Here is a 23,698-nt window from a genome sequence, read left to right as displayed (position 1 = left end):
GAGAGAAAGGCAAGGTGGGAGATATTTGAAGTTTTGAAAGGAAAGGGATAATCCATGTCACAGGATCCCTGAGAACAGAGCAGAAAGGCACAGAGTTGGGACACTTTGTTTTCCGTAGCTGAGGACAGCTTATTCTAGAAGAAATGTTAACAGAGAGAAGAGGAAAGATGAGGAGGTGAGGTAATCTGAGCAGGTGACAGGGCTGGAATAGTTAGTTGCTAGGCGATTTGGAAAAGAAGTTTATAACAGTTAAAAAAATATATATTTTCAGGAAGGGGTTAACTGAAACTAGCACAAATTTTTAATAGACATGGTCAGTATGATTTTATGACTTACTTTATGAAACCTGTATATCCTAGGAGGAGGAAGAGGAAAGGGGCGAAGTAAGGCATGTACTCAGAAAAAAGCAGACCGTCTTGTTTCGAGATTAGCATATCAGGACATCACCTTCAGGAAACAGAACGGTGGCATGTTTAATGGGTACATCAGAAAGAGTTTAGAGTCTTTGGGCTTTCATTGATTGATGTTCAGTAATAGCAGTATATACTCTAAAAAATGACTAAGTTAAACTGTAAAGATCAATATAAGATATTAAGTTAAATCATGCTTACATTTGATTTGCTTTATGCTGTGTCCCAACTTCAATAGGTTAAAAAAAAAAATCCCATTCTTTGAAAAATAAATTACTCTTTAATGACAGATCTACTTTTTTATTGTGGAAGGTAGAAGCAGCTTAAGATGTGGAAAAAACACTGCATGGAATTCAAAGCCCATAATTCTGTCTACACCTGTGTTGTCCCCATTCAGTAGTGACCAGCCCCAGGTGGCAATTTCAATCATCAATTGCAGTTAATTAATATTACAATTTTCCGCCTCAGTCACGCTAGTCACCATTTCAGGTGCTCAATAACCTCATGTGGCAATTGTTTACTATGCTGGTTAAAGCGGAAGATGTTTCTATCTTCACAGAAAGTTTGTTGAACGGCACGGATCCAGACTTCAGTCTGCCATGACTTGGGCAAATGCTGAGCCATTTTTGTGCTCCTACTTTCCTTTACTGTAAAATAAGGCAACTTGGGCACATTTTCAGTGATAGATACCACAATTCCCTAAATATGTAAAATGAAACAACTAGATGGTGTTTATTTTGCATTGAGGACTATCACTTAAGAAACAAAGGTCACACTTAAGACATCTGTTGGAATTTTTTTAGTATTCATTTGCGAGAGATAGCACGTCCATGTTAATCAAACATGGTAATCTTTCTCTTCTAAAATCATTCAGTGTTACTGTTCGTGTAGGTGATGCTTTGTTTCAAAAGGTCCTATTTTCTTTCATTTTAATACGTAAAAATCTTTGAAATCTATTCTTTTCTCAGATGATAATGTTTTTTTCTGATCTTTAAAAATATTTATTTTACAGAATCTTCCACGTAGAAAAACTTATGAACACCAACTTAATATTCATAATGGTTGAGAGCAAAGGGACTTGTCCCTGTGACACGCGATTGCTCATACAAGCAGAGCAGACTTGTATCCTTTGACATTGGAGAGGTTTGGAATGGAGAACCGTCTTAAAGCTGTGCATTTTTAACCTCGTCACGTTGTTCGTGCCCAGAAAGAGAAAAATACCACAGAGCGCTGAGATCACCTCACAGAGGCAGAATGGACCCTCCACACAAAATTTCATTTGGATGTCAAGACTGATGACGCCACACATGCTCCAAGAGGATGTGAAAGGCTTCATACTGGCACAGTGAGTCTTGGTGGAGAGAGCAGTGCAGGTTCCCGAGTAGCCCTGAAAATGGCTAGAGAGAGCAGGGAGAAGTACCTGGCTCGGGGTTTTATGGTGGTTGGGGACCGTGCTGGGCTTTTGCCAGTGCTGCCTGGGGCTTGTTGGCCCGAACTTCCAGGCAGCGCCAAAGGAGAGGACACTCAGTCTTCCCTGTCAGCTCGCCCAGGTGTGGGGCAGAAGGGAAAAGGGATTGTTGTGGCTTGAAGCTGTCAACAGCCAGTCATCGAAAATGGAGTTGAATGTGGTCTATACTTACAATGGAATATTATTCAGCCTTAAAAAAAGAAGGTAAATCCTGTTGTATGCTAGAACTGCCATGGCAGTAATGCTAAAAAGACTTCGGGTAGTAAATATGCTAAATGACTATTTTAGCACTGCAGGCAGAGGTTCGGTAGACTGCCTCTAGTTTTTGCTGTTTCTGGGAAAAAAAAAATAGTCCTCACCTATGTTTGGAACTGATGTTTAGTACTAGGAATTAGTTTCTATTTCTGTCTTGCTAAATAGGAGGCACCCAGGCCCTCCCTTATGGTCTTACGTGTATGACCCTGTCTTATATGCTACGTCATTTGCACATTTCATCCACTTGTATTGTACAAATATTTACTGAGTACTTCCTCTGTGCCAGCGACCATGCTGTGTAAAGCGTTGATCTCTTCACACAGGCCCTAGACTGACAGGAGAAAATTTGTGGCAGTTCAGTACTTTAAATCCCATGGTACTTGAACTGGTTGTGTGGGACCAGAATAATGGCATTGGTTTCTCTGGCTTGCTTTGAGAAATAAGTGTGTTGCATTGTATTTTTTTAATTGTGTAAAAAAAAAAAAAAAGTAACTTCATATTCCTTAACAAGTTTCTTTAGCTGATGGTCCAGATCCTTGTGATATGGTGAAGCAACCCAGATACCGAAAAGGACCTGATGTCTGCTTTGATAACAATGCCTTGGTAAATAAGACCAAACAAACATTTGCTATATTAAAATATATAACTCAGTGGTCACAATAATTTAAGGAGACAAATTGTAGTTTTAACTCCAGTGTAATGTCTTAACCATAACCATAGTGTTTCTCATTAACATGACATACTTGCTGGTATATAGATTTTTTATTTCAGTATTTTTCGTGGTTAGCATAAGCTTAACAGTTGCCTCTTCTGTCCTTTCCACAGAAATTGTACTTTCAAACACAATGCCGACCAATTACTGACAGTAAACGTTACTAATGGTATATGAGTTGCCCACCTTCATTTATATTCCAATCCTGAAGATATAACAGTTATTTTTATTATAACATTTTTTTGTGTTTATTCTTCATTCAGTGTATTTAAAAACCTGTTAAATCACTATCGTCCCCTTATTTTGTAATTGTACTTTACATGGTTTCTAATTCTGCCACCTATTAGGTTTGTATTATTTCTCTTAATTGTATTACTTTTTATATTGTTTGAAGCTAGGCCAGGTCAATAACACAGGGTTAAGTAAGTTGGTATAATTTTACAAAGCATATTTAATGTATGTTATTTAAGATGACTACTACTTTTCCTATAGGTCAGCTGTCTTCCTCTCATAAACACTATTTGGACTTACTGTGTATAGAAGCAGCTTTATGCTTTTCAAATTATTTTAATTTTTAAGAAGCTTTATTCTCAAGCATAAAGCCCATATAAAAATTTCTCACCACTTATAAAGAACTAAAATTTTAAAAATAATGTTTCTCAGTTCTCCAATCTGTCATGTGTCTTTGCATAAAGTGGCTTGCAAACATAAAGCGTTATCATCTTGGGAACTGTTTATTCTAAAAACATGTCAGATCATTTACTGATTAATGTGCATTTCTAGAGGTGGTTGTTTATTTAGAACAGATTTACCTAGTATGTACTTATTTACTCAAATACACATAGCCACATTTGTTCCAAAAATAGAATAAGGCATTTCCATAGATGCATAATATGCAAGTAGATAATATAAAGTGGAGCAAAGAAGAAATAAAATCAGTGATGGGGAATAAGGCTAAAAAAGCAAAATGTTTTAGCCAATAAATCCCAGTTATCTCTGTAAGGACTATTATTGATCATTCCTCTCTGAGGGGAAAAGTGATTCAAAGTTGCAGCTACTTGGTTTTTTTTCATTTTACAGTGAGCCTTAAATGAAATCCAGATATGAGGACTTCTGTTGTTCTGTCTACTATATACCTTCAGGAGCTTTGGCCACGTCAAATCATTCCCCAAAGAGTGCTGTTTGTGGGCCCAAGGGTAGTAGCAAACATTAGGGAAACTTCCCTCATCAATTATTTGTCACCAAAGACTGAGATTAAATTTATTCAGATGCACTTGAAAGATTATATAAAAACCATTACCCCCAATATTTTCACCATAGGTAACTATCTCTTTGATCAAAGCATAATGAAGATTTTACAAAGACAAAAATTTCTAATACTCAAGTTCCTGTAAATTATACAGTGGATTGTGTGTGAAAGTACAACTTTTGCTCAGTAGCTTAATGTGCTAATAATGTCTTGTGTTTTTTTGGCAGTGGAATATTTTGGTAATACTTATTTGCAATGGTCACTGTGAATCTGCTCTGGATCGAGGCTCACATAAACTGCTAACTGCCAGCAAATTGCATGAAAGCTCATCTTGTATGTCTTCTGTGTTTTCCTTCCTTTTCCTGTACTTGCTACTTTGCCCGTTATTAATAGGATCAACTTATATGCACAACGCGTCGTGCCTGTACCATGATGTCAGCTCCTATCTATCTTCATTTTACTGCAAGTTTTCATGTGGGGTGGATGGTCAGTCACTTTCTCTAATTTTTCTTTGTTTTTGCATTTGGCTTGAAATTTTAAAAAGTAACCCATATCCCTAAATCCACTATAATAAATGTCCTGAAACCAGGTTATTAAAATGCCAGTAGTAATGTTGTTTTGAGAATAGCAGCTTTCAAATGTTACAGAAGTTTCTAATCCTGAAGAGAGCATATCAGTTTCCTATATTTATTTAAAAATCAGTAATTTCTCATAAGGTTTTGTATAAAGATTAAGTCAGTGTGGAGAAAAAAAAATTATATATGCTTCACGCTGTCTTACTTTTTACTTAAGAGAAATACCCTAAGGACAATTGTTAGAGTTGGTCATCAATTTTGTTTCAGAAGATGCTAACATAAAATTAATGATCTGTTTCAATTTTATTAAGCATTATTCAGTACCTTCAAAGCTCATTATGTAATTTTTCTTTTCCTTTCTAAACAAACAGATATGGTTTAAACAGTGTTTTTAGATTTTTTAGATATTGATATTCTTAGTGAAGTGCTTTAGTATAACTTACATTATCTAGGCCAAGATTATCATTATTTGTTACTCTTTGACAAATTTCTGAATTACATACTCAGTACAACTGAATAGATATTTTAGGGCCTGAGTTTACATTCAGGGCTCCATTTACAGTTTTGCAGTTTCTTTTTTGATGGTCTGGAATCATGATTGTTGTAACTAGACCACTTTTGTTGTATTCTTTCTTCATTGCTGTCCAGGTATTCATTGGTTAGGAAACCACTAGATGGAGATGTGGCCATTACTATAAATGCAGTGAGCCCATCAGAGGAGGGGAAAGTGGAGAAGCAGAGGGAGTGTCAGAAAAAACTAAATTTGTTCTGGGATAATAAAATAATGGTTTTGAAGATTTAAGTGGTAAAGAAAAATAAAGCTAAAGTTTATCAAAGAAGAAAGTAAAGCAAGCCAATAACATGTACTATTGAGGAAGTTCATTATCTTATGCAACCATAATTGATAAATGCACGTTACTGGGTACATGAAAAATGAATATGCAGAATAAATGTGTGTATAGGTATGTATACACATACATACATTAAACCCACCTCATGAATTAATGTGGTAAGTGTGTTAAGGTTCTCTGTAGGAAACTATTTGTTAGGGATCTTATTCTGATTAAAAGAGTTACATGTAGTATCTACCTGCCTAAATAATTTTAAATATGCATTTTCTTTGAAGCTGCTGTGGGTGACGTAAGTATAGACCTGTCTAAATTCAAAAGTTAGCTATCCTTCGGTGGATGTTTTTACCAGTGATTTGAACTCTTACTGTTTGCAATTAGTCACCCCAGGTTCTGGTTGGGGAAAGAAAGGGAGAGTAAGGGTTTAGTAATACTTGTCTAAGAGAAAAATGAAGAGGATTTTACTCACTAGTATACATGGTTTTAAAAAGTAAGCTTTGGGGCGAAATCATGAATATAACTATGGTTTAGACATCTTTTTCTTTTAAGTAGTAATGGGAAAGAAAAAAAGAATGAGGGATTCTTAGTTGATATCTTTACTACGAGTATTTTGAAAGAGATCCCTAGAAGGAAATCAAATAAAATTACTCATATTTTAAAATTACTCATTTAAAATTATTTAATTTTAAAAATTATTTAATTTTAAAAATAAAATGTTAAATTACTCATTTTAAAACATATGTATATAATGTTGACACTGTATCCCTTTACTATTTTAAGCTGAAACCAGCTACCAATCTGTTATTATTATCTACTACAATAATCTTTCTTTAAAAATCAGAGTGATTTTTCTGGTCATGGTGTTTGTTAGTGGGATTTTGGTCTCTTTCTTTAAGATAGAAAAAATGCTGAGGTTTCTCCCACATCTATGCATTTGTGATTTAGAATGTTTTTAGAATGTATCTAATAATTTACTTTCATATAATAATTACAAGTCTTGGTAGATGTGGTTGCCCATGCAAAACACATGAGAAAACATGATCAGGAAACTGAAGGGACAGATTTTTCAGTGTGCATCTACGTGCAGACTTCAGGGACTCCAAATAAGTTATCTGAACTACCACCTCCCAGACTGAAACAGACATATCTCATCATCACACAGAGGAAATGAACCGCCCCCCCCCAAAAAAAAAAAAACACTAGAAATATAAAAACAATGGAAGCAGAGCCAGAGAGAATATTTTTCTTTCCATAACATTTCTAGAACATAAGGATGTATTTTACGTTAATACATCAATGGGTCTTGTATGTGTGCTAATTTTCCATTCCATCAAATTAATACTTTACTTAACTAGAACTGGGGAGCTCTCCTGGTGAAATGACAATTAAGCCTTTAAGTTAGTATTTTACGTTTACAGTGTTTCTAACCAATCAATATATGCAGTGCTTTATTTGAGTACACACTACTCATTTATCAAGTACTTACAGTACACCTACTATGTATCAGGCCATTCTTCTATGCATGAGATATTTAAGATGCATTTATACTAAGATATAACTTTTTATCTCAAGTTCATATGTAACTCAGCACCCTGTTTGTTTACCTGGTTAACCTACCTAAATGGAAAGGTATTTGAACAAAGAGAAGGGGAAGTGCAAAGGTCCTGAGACAGTAATACCGTGACCTGCTGCAGAGAAAGTTAGTGTTATCGGAGCCGTGTGAGTGGTGAGGGGAGGGGGGGGATATAGGATGAAGATGGAGAGGCAGCCAGGCTGCAGACCACCTAAGGCTTTGTAGGCCTTCATAAGAAATTTGGATTTTGTTCTGAGAAATTTCAAGAAGGGCACGAAAGGATTTGATTTACGGTTTTAAGAAGACTGCTTTTTGGAGAAAAAGTTGTTAAAGGGCAAGAGTAGAAGCAGAGAGACAAGTGAGACAGCTTTTGCAGGAGTGTAGACAAGAAGTAATGGTAATTTGGACATGCAATTTTAAGTAGTAAGTTTGGAGCTATATTTTGAAGCTAGAGTTAAGTGGACAAGCTGATAGATTAGATTTGAGGAAAAAAAGGAGGAATATCACAGATGACTTGTCTTTGACCTGATCCATTACTCCTAGAAGTGTCATTCAGAAAAATAATATTTGGGGACAAGTTTGAGATCTTTCTGAGGATCAGAAGGAGAGGTGATAGTGATCAATGAATGTGGAGGTCAGCAGAGCTTTCAGGGCTGAAGATATAAAAGTGTGAGTTATTGAGGTTCTGGTCCAAGATGGCAACATAGGACGCCTAAAACTCACCCGAACCCACAGACCTACCAAATCTACACCTATAAACAGAGCAATTCCCTCTGAAAGACATCTAGAAAGTAGATGAGCAACCCCTATGCACTGGGCAAACGTAATATACATCCAAATGGGTAGGAAAGGCTGAGGAACTCTATCTCCATCAACCCCACACTCAGCACAGCAACATAAAATTAGAAGGGAAATCACAACACCCAGCTTCTCCCTGAGCAGTGAAGGGTTTAGATTGAACATCTGTCACCCTAGGACTCTCACGGAGGGGTGGGCCCCCAAAACTCCTAGCTCTGAACGCCTAATGGCGCTTGTGTCCATGAGACCCACAGGACTATAGCCAACAAAGAAACAATTCTTAACAGATTCACAAGGACTCACCATGGCTATCCTTCCAAAGCTCAGAGAAACAGGAGCCAAGAGAAATGCACTTCTCCCAATCATTTCCTGACAGAGGTTATTTGCATACTTTAAAAGTTATTGCCTGCAAGTAAGGCTTCTAATTTAGCTCAGCTTTGGGGGCTTACTGCAAGACTCCCTGGAGACAGGGGAAGGGGTAGGCTATGCCTACTGACCCTCTGTCCCACTCCAGGTCAGTGGTGCCTTCCTAAAAGAGGTTGTAAACCCACCTGGCATCCTGGCCTTTGAGGTGGCTGCCCAAAGGACACACCCCTTCATCACTTGGCTCTGGTAACCAGCAGGACTGGCATTCACAAGCACCAAAGGATCCTGGACCATAGCAAACAAATAGTTCTCAACTGGCTGTCCCCTCAGAATTCAGGACAGAGGGAGTGGAGAGAAATGCCCGTCTCTCAGTCTTTCCCTGAAAGAGGTCTTTTTGCATGCTTTGAGAGCTGCTGCCTGAGAATCCAGCCTCCAGTCAGCCTGTACCTGATGCTGACTGAGGTCTTCCCCACTGGAACACTGACAGATGTTAGCACGTCCTCAACTATGGGGAGCCAAGAAGAAAAAGCCAATTCAAGACCAGGAGAGGTGGTTCTTTTATCTAATGCACAAAAACCAACACAGAGAGTCAAGGAAAATGAAGACACAGAAAAATACGTTTTAAAAGAAAAAGATAAAACTCCACAAACAGGCCTTAATAAAACAGAGAAGAGTGACTGACATGAGAAAGGGTTCAAAATTTGGTCATAAAGATGGTCACCATGTCAGGACAAGAATGCATGAACTGAGAATTTCAACAAAGAAAACACAAGAAAGTACCAAACAGAAGGCACAGAGCCAAAGAATACAATACAGTAACTATATTGAAAAACTCAGTAGTGAGGAGTTCAAATAGCAGACTGGATGAAGTGGAAGAAAGTATCAGTAAACTCACAAACAGGGCAGTGATTCATCCCATCAAGGAGCAAAAAGAAAAAAGAAATAAAAAAAGAGTGAAGATAGCTAAAGGGACTTATGAGACAACATCAAGCAGACTGAAATTCACATTATAGTGTCCCAGAAGAAGAAAAGCAGACAAGGTCAGAAAACTTTTTGAAGAAATAATGAGTGAAAACTTTCCTAACCTGGGAAAAGAAACAGATGCCCAAATCCAGGAAGCCCAGAGAGTTACAAATAAGAGTTATCCAAATACATGCAAACCAAGTGAGGAAGAGGCAATACCTCCAAACTCATAGTGAGGGAAGAAGTAAAACTGTCATTATTTGCACATGATATGATTCTGTATATAAAAAACGCCAGTAAAAAACTGTTGGCACTAATCAACAATTTGACTAAATTTCAGGATATAAAATCAACATACAAAAATCAGTTGCATTTCTATACACTAGGATGAAATGTCTGAAAAATAAAACTATCACACTCACAATAACATCAAAAACAATGAAATACCCAGAAATTACTTTAACCAAGGAAGTGAAAGTTCTGTACAATCAAAACTACGTGACTTTCCTAAAAGAAATCGAAGTTGACACAAATGGAAAGACATCCATGCTGATGGGTCATAAGAACTGACTGTTAAAATGTCTGTACTACTCAAAGTCACCTTAGATTCAACACAATCCCCATCAAAAAACCAATGGCATTCTTCACAGAGATAGAAAAAAAAATCCTAAAATTTATATGAAGTGACAAAGTCTGCAAAATAGTCAAAGCATTTCTCAGGAAAAAGAACAAAGCCAGAGGTATCATACATCCTGTTTTCAGACTATACTACAAAGCTACAGTAATTTTTTAAATAGGGTAGGATACTGGCGTAATAGACACAGACTAACAGAACAGAAGAGAGCCCAGAATTAAACCCCTGCATACACAGTCAACTAATATTTGATAGTGGAGCCAAGAATACCCAATGGGGAAATGATAGCCTCTTCGACAAATGGTAATGGGGAAATTGGATAAACACATGCAGAACAATGAAATTGGACCCCTATCTTACCACTCACAAAAAATTAACTCAAAATGGATCACAGATTTAACACAAGACCTAATAACTATAAAACTTAGTAGAAACATAGAGAGGAAGCTCCTTAACAGTGGTACTGACAATGATTTTTGGATATAACACCAAAAGCACAAACAATAAAAGCAAAAATCAGCAAATGGGACTACATCAAACTTGAACACTTGTGCACAGCAAAAGAAACAGTTAACCAAATGAAAATGCATCCTACAGAATGCAAGAAAAATTTTGCAAACCATGTATCAGATAAGAGGTTAATATCCAAAATATATTTAAAAACTCATAAAACTCAAAGACAAAAAGAAAAAAAACAACAACAAATAATCCAACTAAAAAAAGGGCAGAAAAACTAGACATTTTTCCAAAGAAGACATCCAAATGGCCAAGAGGCACATGAAAAGATTCTCAATATCACTAATCATCAGGGAAACACAAATCAAAACTACAGTGAGCTATCACCTCACACCTGTTAGAATGGATGTCATCAAGAAGACAAGAGACAACAGGTGCTGGGGAGATGTGAATAAAAGGGAACCTTTATACACTGTTGGTGGGAATGTAAATTACTGCAACCAATATGGAGGTTTCTCGAATAATTAAAAATTAATCTACCACAAGATCCATCAATTCTACTTCTGTGTATATGTGCAAAGGAAATGAAAACAGGATTTTGAAGAGATATCTGTACTCCCACATTCACTGCAGTGTTATTCACAGCAGCCAAGATATGGAGACAACCTAGATGGCCATCAACCAATGAATAAAACAAGAAGTGGGATTTATACTTACACACACAGTGTAATATTTTTCAGCCATGAGAAAGGAAGACAGCCTGCCATTTGCAACAACATGGATGGACCTTGGGCACATTATGCTAAGTGAGAAAGACAAGTACTGTGTGTGGAATCTAAAAAGCCAAACTCATAAAAACAGAGAATAAATGGTGGTTACCATGGAATGGGGGTTAGAGGATAAGACAGATGTTGTTCAAGGGTACAGTCTTACAACAAGTAGTAAGTAAGCCCTAGAGAGCTAATGCACAGTACAGTGAATATAGAAAACTATTATATTCATCAAATATGCTAAGAGACTAAAAATGAATTATTCCAACTACTAAAAAAAGGACAACTATGTAATGTGATAGAGGTGCTAATTATCACTTTAATGGCAATCATATTACAATACATAAATTATCAAATTAACGGGTACACCTTAAATTTACACAATGTTACATTTCAAATATATTTCAATTAAAGTAAAAGAGCCCCCTACAAAGACACATTTTAATTAAATTATCAAAAGTAAATCTATGACAAAGGAGGCAAGAATATACAATGGAGAAAAGACAGTCTCTTGAATAAGTGGTGCTGGGAACACTGGACAGCTACATGTAAAAGAATGAAAGTAGAACATTCTCTAACACCATACACAAAAATAAACTCAAAATGGATTAAAGACCTAAATGTAAGGCCGGATACTATAAACCTCTTAGAGGAAACAGGGGCAGGACACTCTTTGACATAAATCACAGCAAGATATTTTGGATCCACCTCCTAGAGTAATGAAAATAAAAACAAACAAATGGGACCTAATTAAACTCCAAAGCTTTTGCACAGCAAAATAAACCATAAACAAAACGAAAAAAGACAACCCACACAATGGGAGAACATATTTGCAAACAAAGTGACAGACAAGGGATTAATCTCCAAAAGAGACAAACAGCTCATGCACCTCGATATCAAAAAAACAACCCAATCAAAAAATGGGCAGAACATCTAAATAGACATTTCTCCAAAGAAGACATACAAATGATATGTGGAATCTAAAAAAAATGGTACAAATGAACCTGTTTACAAAACAGGTTGATAATAGAGAAATAGAGTCAGAAATAGAGTCACAGATGTAGAAAACAAACATAAGGTTACCATGGGGTATGGGGGGGCCAGGAGGGATAAATTTGGAGATTACTAACAAGAACCTACTGTATAGCACAGGGAACTCTACTCAATACTCTAATGACTTATATGGGAATAGAATCTACAAAAGAGTGGATATATGTATATGTATAACTGATTCACTGTGCTGTACAGCAGAAACTAACAACATTGTAAATCAACTATACTCCAATAAAAATTAATTAAAAATAAATAAATAAGACATACAAATGGCCAAAAAGCACATGAAAAGATGCTTAACATCACTGATTATTAGAGAAATGCAAATCAAAACTACAATGAGGTATCACCTCACACCAGTCAGAACGGCTATCATCAAAAAGTCTACAAACAATAAATGCTGGAGAGGGTGCAGAGAAAAGGGAACCCTCCTACACTGTTATTGGGAATGTAAATTGGTACAACCTTTATGGAGAACAGTCTGGATGTTCCTTAAAAAACTAAAAATAGAGCTACCATATGATCCAGCCATCCCACTCCTGGGCATATACCTGGAGAAAACCATACTTTGAAAATATACATGCACCCCAATGCTCATAGCAACATTATTTACAATAGCCAGGATATGGAAGCAACCTAAATGTCCATCAACAGAGGAATGGGTACAGAAGATGTGGCACATATATACAATGGAATATTACTCGGCCATAAAAAAGAACCAAATAATGCCATGTGCAGCAACATGGATGGACCTAGAGATTATCATACTAAATGAAGTAAGTCAGACAATGACAAATATCACATGATATCACTTATATGTGGAATAAAAAAAAATGGTACAAATGAACTTATTTACAAAACAGAAACAGACTCACAGACTTCAAAAACAAACTTATGGTTACCAAAGGGGAAACGTTGGGGGAGGTATAAATTAGGAGGTTGGGATCAACACATACACACTGATCTATATGTAAAATAGATAATCAAAAAGGACCTACTGTAAAGCACAGGGAACTCCACTCAACACTCCATAATAACCTATATAAGAAAAGAATCTGAAAAAAGTGTAGATATATGTCTATGTGTAACAATCACATTGCTGTACACCTGAAATTAACACAACATTGTATATCAACTATATTCTAATATAAAATATTAAAATTTTTTTAAAAAGTAAATGACAAGGAGAGAATCTTAAAAGCAGCAAGGAAAACAACTTGTTACATACAAGGAAACCTCTAAGGCTACCAGGATCTTTCCACCAGAATATGCAGGCCTGCAGGGAGTGGCATGATATATGCAAAGTACTGAAAGAAAAAAACCTGCCAACCAAAAATACTCTACCTAGCAAAACTGTCCTTCCACTTTGAAGGCGAAATGAAGAGTTGTAGACAAGCAAAAGCTAAAGGAGTTCATCACCACTAGACTGGCCTTACAAGAAATGTTAAAGGTGTTCCTTTAAGCTGAAACAAAACAGCACTAATTAGTAACAGGAAAACATATGAAAGTATAAATCTCATTGGTAAAGACCAATATATAGTTAAATTCAGAATAATCTAAAATTGTAATGATAGTGGGTTAATCACTTATATATCTAGTATGAATGTTAAAAGACAAATAGAGTAAAAATAACTATTATACAATAAGTAATGGATACACAGACTAAAAATATGTAAATTGTGAAATCAAAAACATAAAACATGGAGGAGGAAGTAAAATGTAGGGTTTTAGAATGCATTTGAATTTAAGTTGTTATAAACTTATTATGAGGCTTATCAACTTATTTATAACACTAAATATTATGAGGCTTACATAAAATATGTTATATTTATAACAGTTGTTATAATAACCACAAAGCAAAAACCTATGGTAGATACACAAAAGATAAAGAGAACGGAATCTAAGCATACCACTATAGAAAATGATCAACTCACAAATGAAGAGAGCAATAAGAGAAAAAGAACAGAGGAATTTCAAAATAGCTCAAAAACAATTTAACAAGATTGTAGTAATAATAATAATTACCATCTATCAACAATTACTTTAAATGTTAAATGGACTAAATTCTCCAATCAAATGACATAGAGTAGCAGAATCTATTAAAAAAAACAGGAGATGCTTTTATGCTGTGTATTAGAGTCACATTTCAACTTTAAGGACATACACAGACTGAAATGGAAAAAGATATTCCATGCAAATGGAAACCAAAAGAAAGCTGGGGTGGGTATACATAGACAAAATAGACTTAAAAACTGTAATGAGACAATCAAGGTCATTAGATAATGATAAAGTGGTCAATCCAACAAGAGGATATAAACATTTGTAAATATGCACCGAACATAGGAGCACCTAAATATATAAAGTAAATATTAACAGACTTAAAGGGAGAAATAGCAAGACAATGTAAAAATTGCCAAAAAATTTGACAACCTAGAATTGGGTAAATTCCTAGAAACATACAACCTATCAAGACTGAATCATGAAAAAATAGAAATAGAAAATCTGAACAGACCAATTACTAGTAAGAAGATTGCATCAGTTATCAAAAACCTCCCAAGAAGCAAAGTCCATGACCAGATGGCCTCACTGGTGAATTCTACAGAACATTCAAATAACAATTAATACCTGTCCTTCCAAACTCTTCCAAGAAAGTAAAGAGGAATGAACACTTCCTGATTCACTTTTACAATGCCAGCCTTATTACCATGATACCAAAACCAGACAAGGACACTACAAGAAAATTTTAGGCCAATATCCTTGATGAAAATAGATGAAAAATTCCTCAACAATATATTATCAAGGTTAATTCAACGACACATTAAAAGGGTCATACACCGTGATCAAGTGAGATTTATTCCAGGAATGCAAGGATTGTTCAAAATCCACAAATCAATTGATGTGATACATACATTAACAAAATGAAGGCTAAAAATCATATGATCATCTTAATAGATGCAGAAAAAGCATTTAACAAAATTCAACATCTATGGTAAAAACTCTCAACAAAGTGGATATAAAGGGAATGTACATCAACATAATAAAGGCCATATATGACAAGACCACAGCTAACATACTCAGTGGTGAAAGCTGAAAGCTCTTTCTTCTAAGATCAGGAACAAGATATGGATGCCCACTCTCACCACTTTTATTCAACATAGTGCTGAAAGTCCTAGGCAGACCAAATAGGCAAGAAAAAGAAATAAAAGCCATCCATGTTGAAAAGTAAGAATTAAAACTGTCTTTATTTGCAGATTACATGATATTATATGTAGAAAGTCCTAAAGACTCCACCAAGAAACTAACATTTTATTAACAGAGTTAATAAACAAATTCAGTGAAATTACGAGATACAAAATTAATATACAAAGATCATTTGCATTTCTTTACCATAATAATGAACTATTGGAAAGAGAAATTAAGAAAGTAAATAATTCCACTTGTATTTGCATCAAAATGAATAAAATACCTAAGAATAAAGGTAACCAAGAAGGTGAAAGACCTGTACACTGAAAACTATCAGACATTAATGAAAGAAACTGAAGATAACGCAAATAAATGGAAGAATATTCAGGGCTCATAGACTAGAACAATTGTTAAAATGTCCATATTACCCAAAATAATCTACAGATTCCATGCAATCCCCATCAAAATTTCAATGGCATTTTTCACAGAATTAGAACAATCCTAAAATACATATATGAAACCACAAAAGACCCAAATATCCAACGCAATCTTGAGAAGGAAAAACAAAGTCGGATGCGTGATACATCCTGATTTGAAACTAGATTAAACAACTACAGTAATCAAAACAGTATGGCACTGGCATAAAAAAAGACCCAGACCAATGGAACAGAATAGAGAACCCAGAAATAACCCATGCATATATGGTCAATTAATTTATGATAAAGAAGCCAAGAATATACATTGGGGAAAAGATAGTCTCTTCAATAAAGAGTGCTAGGAAAACTGAACAGCCATATGCAGAAGAATGAAACTGGACCACTATCTTACACCATACACAAACATCAACTCAAAATGGATTAATGACTTGAAGACCTGAAACTGTAAAACTCCTACAAGAAAACATAGGGAGTAAGCTCCTTGGCATTGGTGTTGGTAATGACTTTTTGGACTTGTCACCATAAGAAAGCAAAGGCAACAAAAAGGAAAAAGTGGGACTACATCAAACTTAAAAGCTTCTGCACAGCAAAGGAAACCAACAGAATTAAAAGGCAGCCCATAGAATGGGAGGGAATGTTTGCAAATCATGTATGTGAAAAGGGGCCAGTATCCAAAATATATGAAGAACTCATATAACTCGAGATCAAAAAAAATAAACAATCTGATTTTAAAATAAAGGATCTCAATAGGCATTTTTACAAAGAAGATATACAGATGGCCAACAGGTATGTGAAAAAATACTCAACATCAGTACACATCAGAGAAATATTAGTCAAAACCACAATGAGTTATCGTCTCACACCAGTTAGAATGACTATTATCACAAAGACAAGAAATAACAAATGCTGGCAAGGATGTGGATAAAAGGGAATCCTTACACTTAGTTGGTGGGAGTGTAAACTGGTGCAGCCACTGTGGAAAACAATATTGAGGTTCCTCAAAAAATTAAAAATAGAATTACTATATGATCCAGCAATCCCACTTCTGGGATTTGAAAAATAAAATTTTCCTTAATAGATTTTTTTCCTCAGAATTCTCTTTAACAGACTTCTGCTGCCTTAGAATACAATTCAAGAAGGAAATGTTATTTACTTGGTGGCAGGCACTGTATTAAACCCTAATAAGCAAAAAGAGCCAATGTTTTAGTCTCTGGGAGCTCAGAGTCTTTGTAAAATTATTCAGACTAGAAAATTTATTTATTTTCTTACGTAACCTATTATTTTGATTATTGGAAGATGAACCTTGGATTAGTGAATTCTTGAAAGATATTTAGGAAAATAATTAGAGAGAAGGAGGGTTTTCTTGTTTTTTTTTTTTTTTAATTGAAGTATAGTTGACCTATAATATTATTTAAGTTACAGGTGTAAAATAGTGATTCACAATTTTTAAAGGTTTTATTCCATTTATAGTTATAAAATATTGCTATATACCGTGTTGTACAATATATCCTTTTAGCTTATTTTATACCTAATAGTTTGTACCTCTTAAGATAGGAAGTTTTTTTAATGAAATTCAGTATATTTAAAGGAATCAAAGGATGCAGAAAATGTTACAGAATACAGGACCTAGGAATAAAAGGTAAAGAATAATTTTGTGTTAGCAAGGAATCTAATGATCTGCCACTAGACAGGGGGGGATCCAAATGAGCAAAGATGTAGCTTCTATTTCATGGTTCTCTAAACAGGATAAACCTCTCTTGCTAGCTTAGCTCTTTATTTTGGATATAGGTTTTCAGAGTGTCCTTTCATTTAGGGTTCAACTACATTATTCTTCATTTTAATTCTTGATGAAGGTCCAGATGCTACATGTGCAGCATGATATGTTCACATTTGAAATTGGATATAAGGGATAGGGAAAATAGAAGTTCATTTCTCAAATTTATTTATTTTACCAATCTCAAACTTTGCCTTATTGAGCATAATTGCTAATATCATAATTCTTGGGAATTATAAGATAGACTATGAAATTTTATTTTTATATCTTGTACTTGTAAATATAGAAGGATATTTAATACTGTGAAAGTAAGATATTTCAATGTAGAAATTGGACTATCACTCAAAACAGCATTTATTAAAGTATTTCCTTTCATAATCATCAGAATCTACAACTAAAAATGTAAAGCATTCTTCAAACAGTACTTGGAAAATGGCTTTATCTAAAATTGTTGAACAGTAAAATCTAGGACAGTGTAATTTATCTGGATTCAAATTAAAGCAGCTTTATAAGGTGGGTTCAGAAGTGGACTAAACACGGCGTGCTCTGGGAGATGTCTTACTAAATATTTTTCAGGAGTTTTCTGTTTTCCTTTTCTTTCCAACAGGAGGATTATACCGACTGCGGGGGTGTTTCTGGGTTAAGTCCCTCCCTGTGGTCCATCATCGGAATCCAGTGTGTACTACTTTGGCTTTTATCTGGCAGCAGACACTACCAGTTATGACCTTCTAAAACCAAATCTGCATATTAAACTCCAGACCCTGCCAAAACATGAGCCTTCCATTGCATTAAAAGAGGGTCAACTGTGGAATCAGCAGACCACTAGCTCGGCCCATCCCATGGCATCACTGTAAGACACAGACTCTTAAGGCACCCACTGGCTGCATGTCAGGGTGTCAGATCCTTAAGTGTGAACGCTGCATCATCTATATATAACATCAAAGCAAAATTCTATACATGCTCTCTATTGGAAAATTTGAGAATTTGTTGTTGCATTGTTGGTGATTACATGTAAAAGGGCTCCCCACACAGTTGTTTATGAATCATACAAATTATCTTGATTTTGACCTGGAATTTTGACTTGCTGCAATCCTTGTCCTTTTACCAAGAAAATCTCTAGGGGAAAAGAAAGAGTTATTTTTTCCTTCACTTATTCTTCTGTTCCAAATTATTTCCTGCTTTGAGTAATTATTATTGAACGTATACATAGAGAGAGGGAGAGAGATAATAAACATTGGTGTAATCTGTCAAAATAGAAATTATGGCTTATTTTCTATGAAAAAAATCGCCATGAATAAAATGCCTTATGAAGAATGGCTTCTCTGCCAGAAATATAACACAAACGATGACCAAGTTTTGGTGGGGTAATGAATTGGTTGTTTGAAAATAATAACTAAGGAATTAAAGGTGCTTGAGGGTAGAATTAATATGCGACATATTTCCTCATAAATGTGAGCCCTTAATAAACGCTTTGATGTAATGTTCTTTTTGTTCACAGTAAAGTTCTGTAGTGCTAGCCAGATATTTCCAAATGCTCTAAGAAAAGCTTGTTGGGGGGAGGGGAAATGTTTTTTCTTGTGATAAATGAACTTTGGTTACCAAGGGTATTTTGCATGCTGCTGCTGCTATTTTAACTTTCGGTTTGTTTTTCTCTTACTGTAGAGTATAGTCCATTGAAAAGTTAACTGAGTGACATTATTGTTATGTAAGAATCTGAACCTTGCAATGTAATGCACTTAAGTCATCTTTTAAAATGTCGTTAAACTACTCTGAATATACTGTGCAATGTAAGTGCTGAATGATTGGATTAGGTAAATGGTGAAATGGGAATTAATGGATTTTATACAGCTTCGTGCTTTTGCCTGAAAACCTATGTACAGATATTTTAAGTACATAAATCAGATTTGACACATTTATTTTTTGAAGAGTACATATACGTTCTCAATGAAGATTCATCCTAGGTTTCCTCTTTGTTCGCTGGAATAGCAGCACGTACAATCCCAAATTTGCTGCTGCGGCTGCTTTTGTTCCCTCTGTTTTAAATGGTATGGTCACTTGACCAAAATTTCCATGCAGTTTGATGAGGGTTTTACAATAATCTGAACAAATAGGAAACCTTGAATCTATATGTATGCACACTAATACTTGATTGTGAATAATCAAAATTGTTTTTATACAGCCTCATTAGTGAAAATGGTTAGTGTAGTAAATCAGATATTACATTATAGAGTAATATGGTAGCAGAATTTATTTATGCTTTTAAAGATTATTTTCAGGGGTAAACAGTATTTGAAGAAAGGGTAAAAACAATGAATGTGTAACTCTAATTATAGGGAATAATTCTGCTGAAGGCTGGAAGTATGCAGATATTTTTAATGGGAAAATGCATTTGTTCTTTTTTCAAACATGCCAAATATTGGTGTGTGTCTATGCTGGAAATTTTCTTATATACCATTTTTAAGTAAAAATCTTATTAACATTATCCGGCATGCTTTAATATGCTTCATATATCAAAGATATAACCAATTCTTTAACATAGTTTAAAAGGTCTATTTGTTTTGTTTTTAGCTTTGCATACATTTGTAATTTCCTCCACCACCAATATACCCTAGGTACCATTTGTGTACATTTCCTTATTTAAAATATTTTTTTATTTAAAAATGGGGGGAGGGGAAAACGGAATCACTTTGCCAACTATTGTTCTAAGAGTTGACATCAGTTACCATTTCTAATGCATTGTTGTGATTTTGTAGTCTCATTTGTAACTGGTATTGACATTTTAGAAAACACCAAAGTGATTTAAAAAAATATGGAACTTCTCACTCTAGAAACAATATGTTTAAATCATGTTGTTTGTTAATTAAATATTTAAAACTTATTGTTAACTTTTGCTAGACTGTTTTAAATCATGAAAGTGTTGGGAAGGGGATATCGAAATATACAGTTATGTTAGTTTGTGTATATAAACGACGCACATTTAAACAACTGAATTGCTTCCAGCATACAACAAACGACCTTAAAATTATCTTTAAAATCTATTAAGTATATTTTCATGGCTAATGTCACTGAAATAATGTTTTCATCAACTACACTGTTGTGTTCATCACAGTTAAACTTGGCATCTCTTGGCAGGGTCCTATTTGATTTCACTTGCCATCAAAATATATTTACATGCACGAGTCGTGCCGTGATCCTTTGTTTTCTGTTATAAAATAAACATGTATTATAACAACCACACGTACGTTAATAAATTGGGCAAGAACATGCTCTCTGAACATTAACTACACATACGTTAATAAATTGGGTTAGAACCTTGTTCTCATGCCTAATACTAGTCTTCATGCATTTGGCATAATTTTTTGAAAGACAGTAACACTTGTCCCATCCGATCGTTATCTTTAATTTAGGATTTTTCTGTGAGTTCTAATTGTTGACAAGAACTTAAATTTCAGCCTGTTATAAATACTGATTTTCAAAGACTAAACAGTACAAGAGATCAAGAAAAAAGGCTTTTAAACCCCTTTTGCTTACTTAATTTTTGCTATGCTCATGCAGCTTAATGTAGTTTGTCACTAACAGAATCAAAAGTCTTGCATTGCTGTTGAATAACAGGAATGAACTTTGCATTAATGGTTTGTTTATATTTCTTCATTTGAACAACCAGCATTACTGCCAAACACCAATCGTGGTCCATATTTGTAACAGGTTTTTAACATGACATAGTTAGCAAGTTTGACTGAAGAGACTTTTAGGTCCTGGGCCTATAAGATTTTAGTATGATCTTTTTTCATGTTTCTAATGCTTGAGGCGTTATTGCTTAACTTGGAAAAACAAGACAGTGTTGCTGCCATTTGTAAGTTTTCCTATAATATTCCTTTTATTAACGTTAAAACTGGCCTTACGGGGTTCAAATAGGCAGTATCCCTTTTAAGTGACCTTTGCAACCCAAGTGTTACTTGCTTATTTGATGCTCTCTTGTACTTTACATCTCATTTAAATCTTTCTCTCCACCAAAGCTTAAATTCTATGTCTTAATTTAAAACTCTGAACTGAACTATTCCATTAATCATGTTAGTTGACATTAAAGTGTCTAGAGGTACAGAGTCTGACCTAGTGTAACAAAATGGATGTTGTGACTTTTTTTTTAAGCGTAGCATGGAATGACCACAGTTTCAAATATTTTACAATTATCTGGAATGTGTGTTGCTTTCACAATAGCAGAATGTTAACATTGCTATTATTCCATGTACATTTCTGTAAAGAGCAAATCAGTAAAGCAAAAGTGTGAAGTTTCTTGATTTCTTGAAAAAATTCCAGAATTTCAAAGTCTTAGACAACCCTTACCAAGTTTCATCTACTTTATTTCTAGTTCACAAGGTTAACTCAAAGCAATTCCACTGAGACTAATGGGATACTGTCTTGAATAGATGCCAATTGAGTTTACAGTGTGACCTGACAAAGCTGTCTTTTTTGTTGTGCTGTATGTTGTTGGATCATACTATTAGGGATACTTTTATTGAAGTGCTCAGTGTGCATCATGCAAAAGGCCAAGTGGCTTTGTGAACAAAAGATCTTTTCTCCCCTTTATTATGTTCTCTTGACACTTTTGTGGAAATTAGCCTGATAAAAACGTTTTGTAAAAATTTGTATATTACTGTTATAAAAATATTTATAATCCCAGAAAATGTTGTGTTAAATCCTGTGCAAAAACAGTATATTCAGAATAAAAGTTTATCATTTAAAGTCACCAGTTTTTTTTGTTTGTTTTTTTTTAAGGTGTGCACTGTGTTGATTTAATACATTTTTACTGCAATATGATTATCACCATAGCACTAGCTAACCCCTCTATTAAATCACATAATTCTCATTTTTTGTGTGTGTGCAGGGAAAGCAATTAAGATCTTGTCTCTTAGCAGCTTTGAAGTTTATAATACAGTATTGCTGACTATAATCACTATGTTGTGCATTGGGTCTCCAGAACCTATTTACCTACTAGTTGCAACTTTTTACCCTTAAGCAACATCTCCCCAGTTTCCCAACCCCCAGCATCTGGTAACCACCATTCTACTGTTTCTACGAGTTTGGCTTTTTTACAGTCCACATAAAAGTGAGATCATCCAGTATTTGTCTTTCTTTGTCTGACTTATGTCATAAAGTCACCAGTTTTGATTATTTAATTATTTAAAATCCAATTGAAAGAAACAGAGGTCTCTGTCATACATACAGTTTAAGAAAGCAGGCTTTCCAGTGCAGAGAATTCTAGATTGTGGAAGTAAAATTTGGGATTATGAAAGTTGCCTTTACTACAAACATCAACTCACAAACAAATGAAATTGCAACTCCTTGAGACTCTGACACTTCTCACATGTGCTTTTGCCATCAAGGCGTTTAGAAACTTTTTAAAACAGACTTTTGACTTATGTAAGAAAAAACTTCTTCCTAGGCAAAAATAATGTTTCCATGTTTCTTTAAAGACCTTGGGAAAATAGTTTGAAAGAAACAAGTTAGAATGTCTGAAACGTGCATATATTTTATACATCTGACTAACACTTAAATATCTCTCCTAGCTAGTTTATAGCAAACAGAAGCTAGGGCAGTGAAGTATAGTATAAAGAGTTTTGTTTTTGTTTTTGCTTTTTTAAACTGCTATATGCCTTTTACCTTTAGACCAGTTTACCACCTGCCCCGCTATGCTCACCTAATAAGTAATGAGCCTGATGTTATGTGGAATCTAATATAATGTAAGCCTACTTCTCATTCTGGGGACTCCTATAAGAGAGAGCGAAAATACCTACACAGGGGAGGAATGTAGTGTGTGGGTACCAATGATGGTGATTACTGGAAAATCTGACCCTTAGTCTCTGATCAAGGCATTTTAACAGGAAAACCCTACTTAAAAGGGTGAGGTGGATAACATTTGCTTTTTGAACATCTGGCTTCATTCTGTACCAATTTATCTCCTCAATCAATCCTCTTACTCCCCAGCTACACTCATTTCCTCTATCAATCATCTTGATCCCATCCCCACCTCTTCCCTTGGGACCTTGCCTCATCAATTCTCCTTTCTCAAGCATTTTCAGTCTCCCCTTTGTACAGGCTTTCTTCCCTCTGCCTGCAAACACATTCAGAACACCTCTACTTAAAACAGACAGGAAAATCAAACATCCAGTGCTG

The 23,698-nt window shown here is 34.9% G+C and overlaps 1 protein-coding gene across 9 annotated transcripts in view; it reads left to right on the top strand.

Annotated features, from left to right (window-relative positions):
- CACNA2D1 (calcium voltage-gated channel auxiliary subunit alpha2delta 1) overlaps positions 1-22,271 on the top strand; it is a 496,546-nt gene extending 474,275 nt beyond the window's left edge. For all 9 annotated transcript variants that reach the window (XM_082399325.1, XM_082399323.1, XM_082399324.1 and 6 more), the window contains 3 exons: positions 1,423-1,532; positions 2,654-2,736; positions 18,132-22,271. In XM_082399325.1, coding sequence (XP_082255451.1) covers positions 1,423-1,532; positions 2,654-2,736; positions 18,132-18,248 — 310 coding nt within the window. In that variant the 3' untranslated portion in view covers positions 18,249-22,271. The remainder of the gene's footprint in view (positions 1-1,422; positions 1,533-2,653; positions 2,737-18,131) is intronic.
- Positions 22,272-23,698: the final 1,427 nt, after the last annotated feature.

This window comes from Balaenoptera borealis (assembly GCF_965194805.1).
Source record: "Balaenoptera borealis genome assembly, chromosome: 7".
NCBI lineage: Eukaryota > Metazoa > Chordata > Mammalia > Artiodactyla > Balaenopteridae > Balaenoptera > Balaenoptera borealis.
Note: the sequence above shows the minus strand (reverse complement) of the source record. Positions and strands in the feature narration are given on the sequence as shown.